Raw genomic sequence first — 14,577 nt, forward strand, 5'->3', positions numbered from 1 at the left:
GATGATGATGATGATGATGATGATGATGATGATGATGATGATGATGATGATGATGATGATGATGATGATGATGATGATGATGATGATGGCGGCGTTCTGGTTAGATAAAAGTAGTTCCGCGCGTTTATTATTTGCTACAGTGTCTCAAAGTTCATGTAAAACTTGAGTGACACCTTGGGCTGGATAAAAACATTCAATAAGGCAGGAAAATGTTTCCAAAAATAGAAAAAAAAAAAAAGGTAAAATTATTGGTGTATAGACACATTGCAAAACACACATCTCAAGATATGCAAAATATATAAGGGACATCAAACTGTACAAACGACCCTGAAACACCATCAAGATTGCGTTTTTTTTTAAGTTTATAAGAATAGAAGCTACACATCTGTTACATATATATCTCTAATCTCATTAGAGGTGACTTTATTCTGTTTGTTTCTTAATTTCTGGAGTTACAAACAGGAACATAAGTTAACAAAAATAAAATGCATCTCATTCTCCCTTCTTCAAAAGAGTGCTTATTTGTACGAGATATTCCAAGACTCACAGCTGGGAATGTCTGATCTACAGTAACAGAGTCATAGAGCATTGATGGGTCTTTCACTTGACATTTCATGCATTTCTAAAGTGCCTCTAACCTGTATCTCTGCAGATACAGGTTAGAGGCCCTCCTCCTCTCCGCGGGCGTACATCAGCACCAGGGTGACAGTAGCGAAGGTGGTTGCGTTCACAGGGAAGGCTCGTAGCAGCGTGGAGGTGAGGCCTCGTGTGAACACCATGTAACCCTCCTTCCTCACGCTCTTTCGCACGCAATCTGCGATGCTGCTATACTGGTTGACTCCGCCCACCCCGTCCGCCTGCAGCCGAGATTTAATCACATCTACGGGATAAGTGACGATCCACGAGGCGATGCCGGCCATGCCGCCGGAAAACATCAGTTTGGGGACCATGAAGCTGTCGTTGGGCTCACAGCCCAGGCTCTGTGTCAGCATGGCGTAGCTCCAGAAATACACGCCGAAGCCAGGCGCTTCACGGACGAGCGTGGTGACCATTCCTCTGAAGATGCCCGACAGACCCTCTCGTCTGTAGATGTGCAACAAACAATCCATGGAGTTCTTGTACACCTTCTTAGAAGACGACTTCTTCTGCCCGGTGCCCTGCATTTGCATACGGGTTTTAGCGAGCTCCATGGGGCAGCAGATGACGCACTGTAAGGTTCCTGCGGCGGCACCAGCCAGAAATTGGTGTGCGGGAGTGTCCTCTCCAAGCAGACGCATGGCGTTGCCCTGAACACCAAAAACTATGGCATTGATGAATGTCAGGCCCATCATGGGAGATCCAATGCCTTTATATAAGCCAAACACCTGCAGAAAACATCAGCAGTGACATCAGGAGCTAATCTTGGATCGGATTTTTATCCATGTACTGTTCCTTGCACTTGAAGAACCAAACAATTCAATTTCTGAACACTCCCTATCCTGAACCAGTGAATTCAACTAATTTGAAAACGTTGATAACATTGACATAAAACCTCTGAAATACATATATCTATTATCAAAGCCATGATTGCTTTTCAGTATATTTCATGAGAACCTGAGAAATAAAGTGACCTGAATTGACTTACAGACTCCTGTCTTACGATGGACTGGAAGCAGTGGAACGTTCCACGATAAAGCGGCTTATCGATGCTCTGGACCTGCAGCCTGACCTGGATGAGAAGAGTTTTGCTTTTTAAGTTAACAAAAATACAAAATCTGACTCAAGAGCATAGCGAAACCATTTTACTTGTGATATCTAGATATTATTATAGACTTATTTTAAATATAATGAAATTAGGTTTATTGAGATATACATGTTTTAGTTTTTTTCTTTCTGAAATATATTTAAAGAAAATGCTGCACTTCTTACCTTCACTGTGTCAAACGGGTGTCCAACCAAGACTCCAGCAACACCTAAGGACAACATATCAAACATTTATCGATTTGGAGCGTTTGATTCTAAAGCCATTTCTCTCAGGACGAAATCCTATAAGAAAGAAACACTGAAAAAAAATTAAATAAAAAAATCACTGCGCATTACTTTATATGTCAAATAATATCCAAATAAACTCTCGAGATGTTCATAGAGTGAAAAAATATGAAGAAGTTTAAACAAGTATGAATACTTTGCAAACCATTGTTCATGTAGAGATAAGATTTATTGCTGGCCCCTGATGGTCCTGACTTCACTCTCAGAGTTGATCTTTTGTTAGATTTTTGCCCAGCTTCTGGTAACATTTACAAGCTCTCTTTAGCCTATTCAAGCAATCTGTAGAAGGTAAAACATTTACTGTGGTTTCATTTTTAAGAGTATCACCATGTCCTCCAAGAGCAACATGCTGCGCCCACTGCCAACTCACTGGCCTTCAACACTTTGACTCTGATGATCTGATGAATGGACACTGACCTGAACTCGATGAAGAACTGAGAAAACAAGGGGAGGACGGTGCTTTGTCTGTCACTTTAAGAAAAATGTCCACCAAGAGCATTTCTCCAGGAGTTCAATTTCATTTTTGGCCATTAAAATAACAAATAATTATCAATCCATGGATATAAAGCACTTAATGAAACAGACAGCAGTCATATAAAACTAGATCTAATTTAATGAATATAATCAGTGGTTTCAACCTGCTTTGCCATCAGGAGCAGCTGACAGCCCATAGGATGGAGTCCAGCTGTGGTGACTTACCTCCTATGCATCCAGCTATAAAGTCCATCATCTTTCTGCAGCTTGTTGAGGACGTTATTGTCAGTTATTGCTAATGGCATAAAAAGAAGTTTTAATATAATGCTTTAATCAAATACTGATAACTATTCTGTTAACCTTACTGCACTGATATCTGGATGTGTATTAAAGCTAATGAGCCAACGTTAGCTGACACCGCCAGTTAGCCGACAGAACCGGCGAGCTCGTATTTAATGGGTTACGGACGCATAAATAGCTCCGTTTTCTGATCTCCTGTCCTCTGTTTTCTCAGATTAAGCCCACTAGATGACCTGTACGGCCTCTAAAAACAGCTGTGCTGCCTGATAGCCAAAGCGAATCGTTTCAGTTACAGAGATTTTGTTACAGGAAGCGGTAACTCCAGAGGGGCGGATCTTATTGCACAGGCTAAAGTTTCTGTCCAATCAGAGCGAAGAGAAAACGCCGACACCTCGCTCGAGGCGTATTACTTGTCATCTATTGGCTAACACGTCTACTCTAAGGGACGTGGTCTAGTGATGTTCAATTTGGTTTGAGGTGACTAATAAATTTGGAGCATTTTATTTATTTTACAAACCTATTGCTTTAATGATAAATATTGTGCAACATTTATTTGGAGAGAAAAATAAGTCTCACAATGTTCATGGTCTTGTATTGTAGTAAGTTCTAATGTGAAAACATCTTTCCGCACCGGTTGCGGAAACATGTTTCATACTATTGCGCTTCTACACGGTGTTTTATGGAAATGTGCCAACGTAAAGTACCTTGTAGAATCCCATATGGTGCATTCACAAGTAGATATATTATGAAGTACTTCTAAAAGTTTCTATTTCATAAACAGACAGGCTTAACTGGGACACTTATTCTTTCTGGAAATTTCAGCAAATGTTGCAATCATGTTTACGAGAGAAATGTATCAGGTTAATCAAAATGTAATTTATATTCAATCCCGTTTAGACTGCATCTGGTGAATTACTGTTCAGTAGCAACGCAAACAAACTGAATTCAAAATGCCTGTATCCATATTTTTAGGGATGTGTTGAAATTTATGGGCCTGGTCAGGTTGAACAATTTAGGAAAAACAATTTACAATTTGAAATGATCAGTTATGTCAATTTAAATAGCAGTTTATTCGATTTGGGGTTAATTCAATTTGGATATAAAATGTACGAGCTACCTTGAATGCACCATCAAAGCGTAACCGTAACATACCATTGAGAAGCGCAAATGGTTTAGAAACATCTTGACCCCAGATGTGTGGCACAGGTAGTCAGAACGCTTTCTGTTAATTAACAGCAAATCAGTCAAGGTAACTGGTCCAGTTTCAGTGGACACATGACTCGATCACTGGACAAGATGCACATCGTGAGTTTCTTGTGCCGGTTCCCTGAAGTGGATCAATGTAATCTTGCCACATTGGTTAATGAAGACTGACTATCCCAGCAGATTCCATTCAAGATCAAAAAGAGAAACAATGCTAAATCAAACAAAATCTTTCTCAAATTACAACGTTTCTCACTTAACTTTTATTTACAATAACAAAAACCAAGTCTACAGAAAATGTTATTTTGCAAACTTTCCAACGGTACTTTAAAAACACAACTTGATTTGTCTGGATTTATTTTTCAGTAATGGTAAATAATAATAATTTTAATTTCTCTGAATACTCTCTTATCTATCTTTTTTTCTAAAGATTTCCAAACAATATCTACAGGACCATGTTTTAGATTCACAAATAAGTAAACGCTCTCTGAGCAACACTCTGAACAACCTTCAACTGTGCTGATCAGCATTCAGCTGTTGTCTCCGCTATCTGCTTTCAAAAAGATGCTTACATCTGAGAGGACATCTTCTTTATTCTGTCTTGATAGATTGACCTTCGGATACAAAACAGGATGATCTGGAGGCTTACATAACCTGAGAGAGGACTCTGGGGGAACGTTTCAAGCAGAGCAGCTAATCGAAAGCTGCTGCTGATGGTGTGGCTGTAAAAAAAATATATATATATATCTGGTAACACTTTTCTACAGAATTTTTTTTATTTTTTTTTATTAATGAACAATATATTGTTCCCTTTGCTGTGGTCCATTGCAGCTGCCGTAATATTTAAACTTTTAAAAAGTGACAACAGCTGAACTAATTGGCTTGTTTGTTTGTTTGAATATATATTAATAACAATCATCAAATGGGATGACTTATTTCATGAAGTGTATGAGTCCTGGTTTCTTACATTTTGACAAGCAAATTTTAACAACTATAATTATGTAATATAAAACTATTGGTCTATATAAAACATCAATTTGCTTAGTCCTCTCTTGCATCTTGACAAAAACAAAACCGTTTATCAAGGCGGAAAGCATTGATAAACGTATCAAAATATCAACTATTTTCTCAGCTTTAATTTTCACAGCATTTTACGAAGAAGGAAATTGTGCTGGTCTTCAGAGGTTTTGTGTCAATTCCCTCAGTAGTTTGTGGTGCAGCACCACCACAGGCGACTGGTGGGAAAGAGGTTTCTCACATAGTTTAGATCGTTTGCAGAACCACAGCAGCTGAAAATGGAGCAAAAGTTGCCATTTTGGTTCCCAGGTGTGAAAAAAACCCAGTTGTGATGATGTTCTGAAGCCGGAGTTTAGGAAAGAGAGACAGGCCCAATTTTAAGGAATTGTGTTACCAGGTCAAATTTCTTTTGAATCATATTTGAAAAAGAGAGTATTTTTATAACAACTTCTGTTATTTTATTGCATAACGGCTCGATGGGGTCATTGTGATATACAATGGCAGTATGTGCCAGGAAACTACATAATGCTGATGATTTAAGGTGCCCTCGAAGTCGTCAGGTTAGGGCTTCAGAATACTTGATATGAACAATGTAAAGTGTACACACAATGCTATTTATTCCTTCTGACCATCTAAACAGTTTTTTTTTTACTCTTGTTTAGTAGGAAATATATCAAGTTAATAACAATGTCATTTTTTTTTCAATTCAATTCAGCTTAAACCTTTGCATCTGGTCAATTACTATTCAACAGCAACAAAACAAACTGAATTCAAAATGCCTGAATAGTTGAATCCACATTTCTGTGGATGTTTTGAAATTTACTGACCTGGTCTGATTGAATTTTTTCTGGTGAAAACAAAAAATATATATATTTACAATTTGAAATGGTCAGTGATATCAATTGAAATAGTAGTTTGTTTGATTTGGGGGTTATTTTGATACCAAGTCCGGAGATCGGATTGTAAAATGTAACTTGAATGCAACATTGGCGGGTTAAAAAGTAACCGTAAAATACCGCGAAGAAGCGCAAGTGCTTTTGGAAACATCTCGGCGCCCGATGCGACGCAACACCGGCTGTCACGTAACAGCAAAGCAGTCAAGGTTACGGGTCGAGTTTCGGGGCTCACATGGCTTGATCGCTCGACAAGATGCACATCGTGGACTTCGTGTCCGGATCTGTTGCAGGTAGTGGGTAGAACTAATCTCGCCACGCTGGCTCGGTAGCGTTCAGTGCGGTTGCTACATGGCTAGCTGCTGTCAGTGTGTGATAAACACGTAACGACATTATGCAAAGATCAGATCAGTTATGACTCCACGTCTTTAAAAAAAAAATTAAAAAAACTACTTTCCTTGTGTTTGAGCTTGTTTTAAACCCGTGCAGACATCTGTCAGTCATCATGGAAAATGGAAGAAAAAAAAAAAAAACCTTTGTGCCATTATGTTCCTTTGCATCTGTTTCGTATGATTGCAATGTTTGGGAAAACTGCAAATGAGATCAAGAGCTTGCTCATATGTGTGCTGTCCTTGGTCCAACAGGGGCCTGTGGAGTGACCGTGGGCTTCCCACTGGACACTGTGAAGGTACAGTAACGCTCAGATACAGTCTCTGGTGGCACATGCATGACTTTTACATCATGACTTTTACATCCCAGCTTTTCCATTTTCATGTTATTCTGAACCCTTTTAGGTCAGAATCCAAACTCAGAAGCAGTTCACAGGAGTGTATCAGTGTGTATTGGAGACCATATCAAAAGAAGGGGTATGTATTGACTGGCGTTAATACATAAATACATACATGTATTAACATAAATGTTAATACATTTATGAAGGACTTACATGCAAATCGGTTAAATCCAAGTAGACCTGACAATAACATGGATTTGAAGGTTCTCTGTAGGCCGTTATGAGATTTTCTCTTTGATTACGATTTTTTTTTTTTTTTTTTTTTACTGTATTGCAATATTTACACAAAAATAATATATACATGATGGGTCATAAGTTTCCATACATAGAAAGAATAAACATTTTATGTTGGACACCCGTTTTATTTTTGTGGGACTGTGTGTAATTGCTGCGTGGTTGATCTGCAACATTTCCAGTTTTCTGAAACGTGCAAATAAGTTTTGCCACAGTGTCGTGTGTGATGCTCGCTCCATGTTTTCTGTCAAAGTTTCGTGCAACCAGGCGACTCCTTCCCGATGCGGCCATCAATATGATTTCAATGCTTTGCTCGTTTGTCAAACGCATCTTCTTGGGTGTCTGACATATATAAGAAATACACATTTTACATTCTCCCTGTAGATCCATGAGCAGTACAAATTATTTATTTAAAACCGACAAGCAATAATTGTTGCTTAAGAAAAGAAGCAACAATTATTTTATTCTTGATTGTAATAATTACATTTCCAGTCATACCTTGAGATCTTGGACTTAAAACTAAAAGTGCAAATTTAGTAAACTGAAAAAAAATCTAATTGAAACTCAGGCGTTTTAATTGAACTACTTACACAAGAACCTGCATATTTAAGTAACTAAGTGTCGGAACAAACAAAATGAAGTGAAAGATTTTTATATTTCTTTTCTGTCCGTCGTTCGATCAGGTGCACGGCTTCTTCAAAGGCATGTCGCTTCCCCTGACCACAGTCTCGCTGACGTCCTCAGTGGTGTTTGGCACCTACAGGAACTGCCTGCAGTGCATGAAGCAGGCAAGGGGAGCTGACTGGAGTCCAAACACCAAACTGGAAATCTTCCTGGCTGGGATGACTGGCGGAGTAGCTCAGGTAAGAAAAATAAAAATAAGAACAAAAAAAACAGCTCGTGTCTTATCAATCTTACTAGTATCCTTACACAAACTGAACAAATTTAACTTCATTTTAAGCTTGTGCCTCTGATCTGTTTCCAACAGACGTCAGTCATGTCTCCAGGTGATATAGTTAAAGTACGTCTACAGTGTCAGACAGAGTCGACGAGGGAAGGAGCCAACAAGCTCCGACCAAAGTACCGCGGCCCGGTTCACTGCCTGCTGAGCATCGTCAAAGAAGAGGGACTCAGGGGGCTCTACAGAGGAGCTCTGCCACTCATGCTGAGAGACGCCCCGTCGTACGCCACCTACTTTTTGACTTATGCCACCGTCTCTGAATGGATGTCAGGCGGCAGCAATAAGAAATTACGTGAGTAAAAGGCAGCTTCTTCCAATCCGAGAACCCTATCAAAATGTAGGAAAAAAACAAAAGAGATGTAATGGTATTATTTATTTTGTTCCCCTAAGACTGGACTGGCGTGATGCTGGCTGGAGGAGTGGCAGGAATGGCAGGGTGGTTTGTCGGAACGCCCATGGACGTGATAAAAGCTCGTCTGCAGATGGACGGAGTGCGAGGGCCGAAGCAGTATCAGGGCTTTCTCCACTGCGTCGTGGAGACGGCGAGAGCCGAGGGAGGTGCGGTTTTCTTCAAGAGCTTGGGCATCAACTGCCTGCGCGCATTCCCAGTGAACATGGTGGTGTTTTTCACATACGAGGTTCTCACTGGTTTCCTTCGGACTGAACCGGAAAGTGTCGACTCGCCTCATGTGAGGCTGGAATAGGAAAATCTCCGTTTGACCCAGTGCTAAATATTTAGTTTTCACAAACTAAATATTTAGTTTGTGATCATTTCCACAATGATCACTAAAATTGTTACATATCATGCTTTACACACAAAAAAAAAAAACAGTTATTGTGTTTTTGGGAAATTCCATCAAAGTGTTGCTGTTAACAGATTGTATGTTTCTCTGTCTGGCCACTAGGTGGCATCCTCGACCTGATTGTTACGACATATTCTTTTGCTGTTTACCTGCAGAGCAGAGCATCACATGTCCTCAATCTTCCACTACTTGAAACATATTTAACTTCATTCACAACCATTAAGTGACTTGAATCAGCTGTCACTGTTTGGACAGTTTTAGACGTCCGCCCCTAAACGGGCCATGTGCTTTACTTCCACTGCTTTTTCGCAAACAAAATGTTACAAGTGACTCAAACATATTCAAACTGGCTGCAATAAGTTGAGCTACATTAAAACTAGGAGCGTAGATTCTACTTCAACAGCAAATCTTTCCTCTTTTTTAAGCTGAATAAGGAAATCTGCTGTCTAATCAACGGATTAAACTCATGAATTCATAGTTTCATTTTACCACTGCAGTAATATATTATTAGGTGTAAGGGAACGGACTCTGTTACAAAGGCAGGGGCAAGCCAGGGTTCTTTAAATGTTGGAAATGCGTAACTCGTTATTTATTTTTTATTGCTACAATGAATGTTTATTATGTCTTGTGCAATAAAGCTTGACAATACTTTGTGAGCCTCTTTATTAATGCATCGGAAGAATGCATTGAAGTTTTACACTTCCTTCAAGATGTCAACAAGTAAAAATTGAAATATTTAGCAGGGAAACACTTAGTTTGTCTTTGGAGATTCTGCAGTTATGAATATCAAATATGTTGCAGTCAGAAGGTAAAAGGAGGAGCAGCTGAGCCGTGCCAACAGTCATTAGCAACCATGATGGAAAGAAAAGCGACTGAAGTGCATTCTTCCGGAGTGCATGCTTTCATTTTACTCACCAGCATAGTTAATACATTTATGAAGGATTTTTACTTTGTTAATTGCATATCAAACTAGAGATTTCTCTACTTATGTTGCATGTCTTGTCTGAAGACAACATTTAGGAGTTTAAATGTTAGCCTCTGAGCTTCAGCTATGGATTAACTCGATCTGTTTTTTTTTTTAATAAAATAGTTAACTAAAACTAGCACTACATCACTTGTCTACAACTATATTGTTTAATTAATAATGCGACAATTTCTCACAGGTATTAACTACCTGTGGACACCCACATCTTGGCAAGTTTGCATCTTTGCCATTCACTCATGATGAGTTGAACTGTCCTCTGTGAGATGCTGAGAACTCGAGACGTCGTCTTATGACCTAACTGTGAGTTAAAGTCCTGTGAGTCGTGTCCCTATGCTTCAAATTCTTTGTGATGGACACACCCAAACATAGCTTTTGTTGTCCTTATCCACTTTACAACAACTCTCCCTGTGTGCTTAGGCTCATCATCCAATTGGAAGACCTTTCGCAAAAACAGGTTCAACTTCCCTCCCGGCTGTTGACCCCTGGATTTTCTTCTGGGGTCAATTTACACATTTATCTCTGAGTCACAGAACTGGTTGGACGTTCCCATTATCTCTATACTCAGGTACAATTGTTTAAGCAGATGAATGAATCGCTTTCAGCCATCTGGATGATGCGCCCATCCAGTCTCCACTCTCTTCCTGATATTTTGGTTTTCTCATTATGCCAATCAAGAAAGTTTTCAAAGTTACGCCATCATTGTCTGGGCTTTCTCCCATTGTTTAGAGATCATTCTGTATGTAAACTTCCGATCGTGATGTTGTTGACACATAAATATTTTTATTGTGGCATTCAGTACACAGAAATAGTTCTGGTGGTCCCAGTTGGCATAAAACAAGAAAGATTTGGATTGATTTAATTGCAGAAAATGAGGAGAAAAAGTTAAATGTGTTATTTTTTCTATTTAATATAAGTAAACTTCTGGTTTCAACTGTAAAATTTTATGGTTTATTTCATGAGAAAATGTAGCCAAATACTTTTTCAAGGGATTTTAATGAGATCAGGAAAAGCTTGCAAATATATCCCTTTATCTAAAGTTAGAGCAAAAAGATAAAGAAAGAAAAAGAGGTTTCAAACGACTGAACAAACAAGGCTGGACATGGAGCCATGTTAATTTTGCACAGTGAGGATGATGAAATTATGAGATAATGTTGCTGCAGTGGGATGGGAATCCACTTCAAGGCTCCCTTACATCCCAACCAGGAGAACAACACATTTGAGGGGATGTTGAGCTGAGGCTTCAAGTTATCTTAGGACTTCACAGTTGAAGAGTATCACATCAGTTTCAGCTTTCCTAAAACCATCCGTCATCTTTTCATGCGTCTCCCAAACTAAGACAGAAAGACAAACAACCCTGTTGTTTCCTGAACTCACACTGTAGCACAAGCAACATCAAGGGGACTCCTGGAAACATTTTTAAGAGCTGATTTAATGAAACCGCCATCACTCTGAGCGGCCCACAAACATTATTACTGCAACAAAAACTTCATCTGTCTTTTTGGGGGGATTTTTTATCCTCAGAGAACCCGTGAGAACAGACGTCTCCTGAAATATGTGTTAAAGTGAGGATTTCATCTGTTTTACATCTGTAATTGGCTCATGGTTTATCCCACCCTGGGAGCACTAAAGATCTATTGTAAAGAAGTCAACTGTAATGATTTAATTGAACGACAGATTTACCAAATGGATGAGGTGGGGTCATGTCAGGAGAGAGCCCAGGAGTTCTAGCTCTGGGGCGTCTTTTCTTGGATTAAATGCTGTAAAAGAAAAAACACAAAAAAAACCCCAACACAGTGTCTTTTATGGTTTGTTACTGTGCATATTCAGATTCCTCTTTACACACGTAAAACTCATTAGCCTGACAGTAAGCACGACTTCAAGACATAGCTCACAACTACGAAAGATAATGGTTGCCATCAGTTAATTAGAAGTGACCTAAAAGAGTAATTACATGAGGTTATGTGTAGTTCACAGGCTTTCATGTGCAAGGGTTAATAGTTTGGCCATACATAAAGCGGAACAGGGTCTGCTGAGCTGTGCGCCTTTATTGCAGTTCCAAATCAGTTCTGGGATCCACAAACCAGGCGTCTCCACAATGGGAGACTTGCTGAGTTTCTAGGAACAGCACTGCATACAGTGAAACGGGAAAAACTCGTCAATGTTGTCTTTGTTAGCTGCTTTTAATTAAACCCTCCATGTCTTTTCTCAGGATCCAAAACAGCCCACAATTATACAAGCATCCAGAGATCTCATTCAATAAAGCTGCAGGCTCACTGCTTGTGAAATGACCAGAACTGAGAGACACCTCATTGCTGTTGTTTTTAATAGATTTCTGGTTGCCTTCGATTCCAGGGAATTCAGGAATGGAAAAAAAAAAAAAAGCAGTAATCCTAGACAGGCGACGCTCATGTTTAGATTTTATGCCTGTAATCTTTCTGATTACTGCCATGATATTATCAGAATATGGCTAAAATGCGACATTTTAAATAAGACTGTCTGCTGCATGGGAATGAAAAATGAAATAAAAATAAATTAACATGGTCGGTATGAAATTACAAATATGCAATAAAGTTTGGACAAATTTTTTTACAAGCATTTCTGGTTTCTCTTTGGGTTTAAAGAAACGATTCACGACCCAACATTGAGTTACAGGATCTAAGTGTGGTTTTTAGGGGAAAAGGAAACAGCGAAGGATTCAAAGGAGGAATACCTTTGTGTGCAAAATGTCATCTTCTAAAAAACAAATGGGTTCAGTCATAGTTAAAGGGCTCTTTGACAGACATTGAGAAACATCTAAACAAGCAGTTTTTGATTTTGGCAGGAAAATCTTAAAAATCTTCTTATCTCCAGGGAAGAGAAGAAAAGAAGAAGTTAATCTGAAGTTATGATGATGAGAGTTTTTTATGAAAACAAAACAAACTTCAGTGTACTGTAGGTACCTTCACAACTCTAATAAATTATATCTGAGGAGTTTAAACTATTTATGGGATTGTTCACTGACAGAAACTGATTGCTCCTCCATCTCATGATGCTAAAAGCCATCTTGTCAGTCATTCGTGCAGTATTTGTTTACATTTCTTTTAGTTAGTAGCACATCTATTTTTGTACGTCCCTCTGTTTTTGATACTTTTATAATTATCTAATATTTTGAGCTGCATCCTATACATTTATTTTGTTAAATGTGCTCAGGTTTATCCCAGATGAGCATTTTACCCGATCCTAATTGCCATAAGGCATATGTTATTAGGTCAAGAAAAAACATCTTCATTTGCTCACGGTGCCAGTAATTGAACAATCTGAACATGTTGTAACTCGCAAAAAATGAAAAATGTAAAGACGACACGTCTTTATCTAAATGTTGCAATAAAATAAAATCTTAAATATTTCTTGCGGCTGCCCTACAGTGCGGATGAAGCACACAGCGAATTAATCAATCAGCTCACTTGTGTGGGTGAACCATTGAACTCGTCTTGACCAATTCCTGGAAGGCTTCACCTTGTTATCAGAATTGGGCCTCGGTAACTGCCGCTCGGACCCTGCTTTCCCAATTGCTGTTACGGGCTATTTCGGGAACTCTACGCTCCCCTTTTAGTGACGTGTGCTGCTGGGTAAATCTGCAGCTTCGATAGCCTGGGCCTGCAACCTCAGATGGCATCAACATGAAAAAAGAACGAGGAGGAGGAGAGGGAGGCAGGGAGGTGAAAGAAAAATAACAGCTGACATGATGGATGGAGAGGAACATACATATAATCAAATTTTAATGTGCTTAATAACAACTTAATTCTTGTGCTCAAAATACCTAATGTGTGAAAATATGGTCAGTGATGTTAAAGCAGATATGCCATTTCTTCCACCGATTTTATTGGTAGATAATAACAGGGAAAAGCTTCTAAAAATCACTGAGTTCTGCTGTTTGAGTTTAGCAACTGAATCTGTGAATATGAAGTTTAAAATATCTCACAACAACCCTTTCCAGTTAATTAATAGTGTATTTAAAGAAAACACAAATGCAACCTCATTTACATTTCACTGGTGCCAACAAGCTCTATTTAAAATATTCTTTATGGACCTGTCAATTAATCAATCTGACAATTGTTTTAGTGACATTAAAGTGCTAAAAGAAGTGCTTCCTAAATGCCAGCACATATCAGATAACATTTATCCAAACTAAAGTGATTACAAAGATGATATTTTTTTATTCAGTGAAAACAATTACAAGTTAGAAACATGGTGAATATGAAAGCACTTCCAGACATAAAATAATACTTTATTCACAAGGGTAGTTTGTACATCGATGTTCTCTCTGAGTTTAAGGAATGTGGCAAACAAACAATAGCCACCATTTTTCTTTTTAATTTTTCCACTTCTGATTGGCTGATCAGCACCTTGTGACACCAGGTTCCCCAGAAGAGATTCAGGCAGAAGAAGACTAAGACACTCCATTCTGTTTTTTCTTTTTTTTTTTTTTTTGTAGTTTATTTTTTATGTTGAGTCAGTTTTTCAAATTGAAATGTCCAGGTGGTTTGACATTTTGAATTGCGTTCCTCTGTTTTTGCCTCTCCCAAACTCTCCGCCCCTAAGGCATTAGACCTCAAGATTTCTGAGTGGTCAAAACCTTTTCCATAACTCCTGAGAAAGTAGAAAACTTTTGATCATGTTAAGCTTTAATCAGCTTAGATAATAGTTTGGAAAATAATTTGTTTTAAAAAAAATCTTCCTTTTTCATTGTTACTCTTGATTGTAGAATTTGTGTTTGCCTCCATGTTTGATCGAATTTGTTTGTGTATTTTTACATCGAATCATGAGTGTGATTAATAATAAATATGATAATAGATTAACAAAACTTAATTTGATTAATCAGTTAAGTACCTATATATATTGATGCCATA

At 38.5% G+C, this 14,577-nt stretch overlaps 2 protein-coding genes across 3 annotated transcripts; one reads left to right on the plus strand and one right to left on the minus strand.

The window, feature by feature from the left end:
• Window positions 1-306: 306 nt before the first annotated feature.
• LOC129369259 (mitochondrial basic amino acids transporter-like) lies at window positions 307-3,123 on the minus strand. The gene is made up of 4 exons (XM_055044674.1): window positions 2,728-3,123; window positions 1,909-1,952; window positions 1,625-1,708; window positions 307-1,364 (listed from the first exon to the last, which is right to left on the minus strand). The coding sequence occupies exons 1-4, from the start codon at window positions 2,756-2,758 to the stop codon at window positions 660-662; spliced, it is 864 nt and encodes a 287-aa protein (XP_054900649.1). The 5' UTR covers window positions 2,759-3,123; the 3' UTR covers window positions 307-659.
• Window positions 3,124-6,066: 2,943 nt separating this feature from the next.
• Window positions 6,067-9,354, plus strand: slc25a47a (solute carrier family 25 member 47a). 2 transcript variants are annotated; one of them, XM_055044672.1, is made up of 6 exons: window positions 6,067-6,208; window positions 6,560-6,603; window positions 6,710-6,781; window positions 7,623-7,802; window positions 7,928-8,192; window positions 8,291-9,354. In XM_055044672.1, the coding sequence occupies exons 1-6, from the start codon at window positions 6,172-6,174 to the stop codon at window positions 8,602-8,604; spliced, it is 912 nt and encodes a 303-aa protein (XP_054900647.1). In that variant the 5' UTR covers window positions 6,067-6,171; the 3' UTR covers window positions 8,605-9,354. The 2 variants fall into 2 exon arrangements, with proteins under 2 accessions (XP_054900647.1, XP_054900648.1); XM_055044673.1 differs by lacking the exon at window positions 6,710-6,781.
• Window positions 9,355-14,577: the final 5,223 nt, after the last annotated feature.

Source organism: Poeciliopsis prolifica, unplaced genomic scaffold (genome assembly GCF_027474105.1).
Source record: "Poeciliopsis prolifica strain line A6 unplaced genomic scaffold, Auburn_PproV2 SCAFFOLD020, whole genome shotgun sequence".
In the NCBI taxonomy this organism is placed as follows: domain Eukaryota; kingdom Metazoa; phylum Chordata; class Actinopteri; order Cyprinodontiformes; family Poeciliidae; genus Poeciliopsis; species Poeciliopsis prolifica.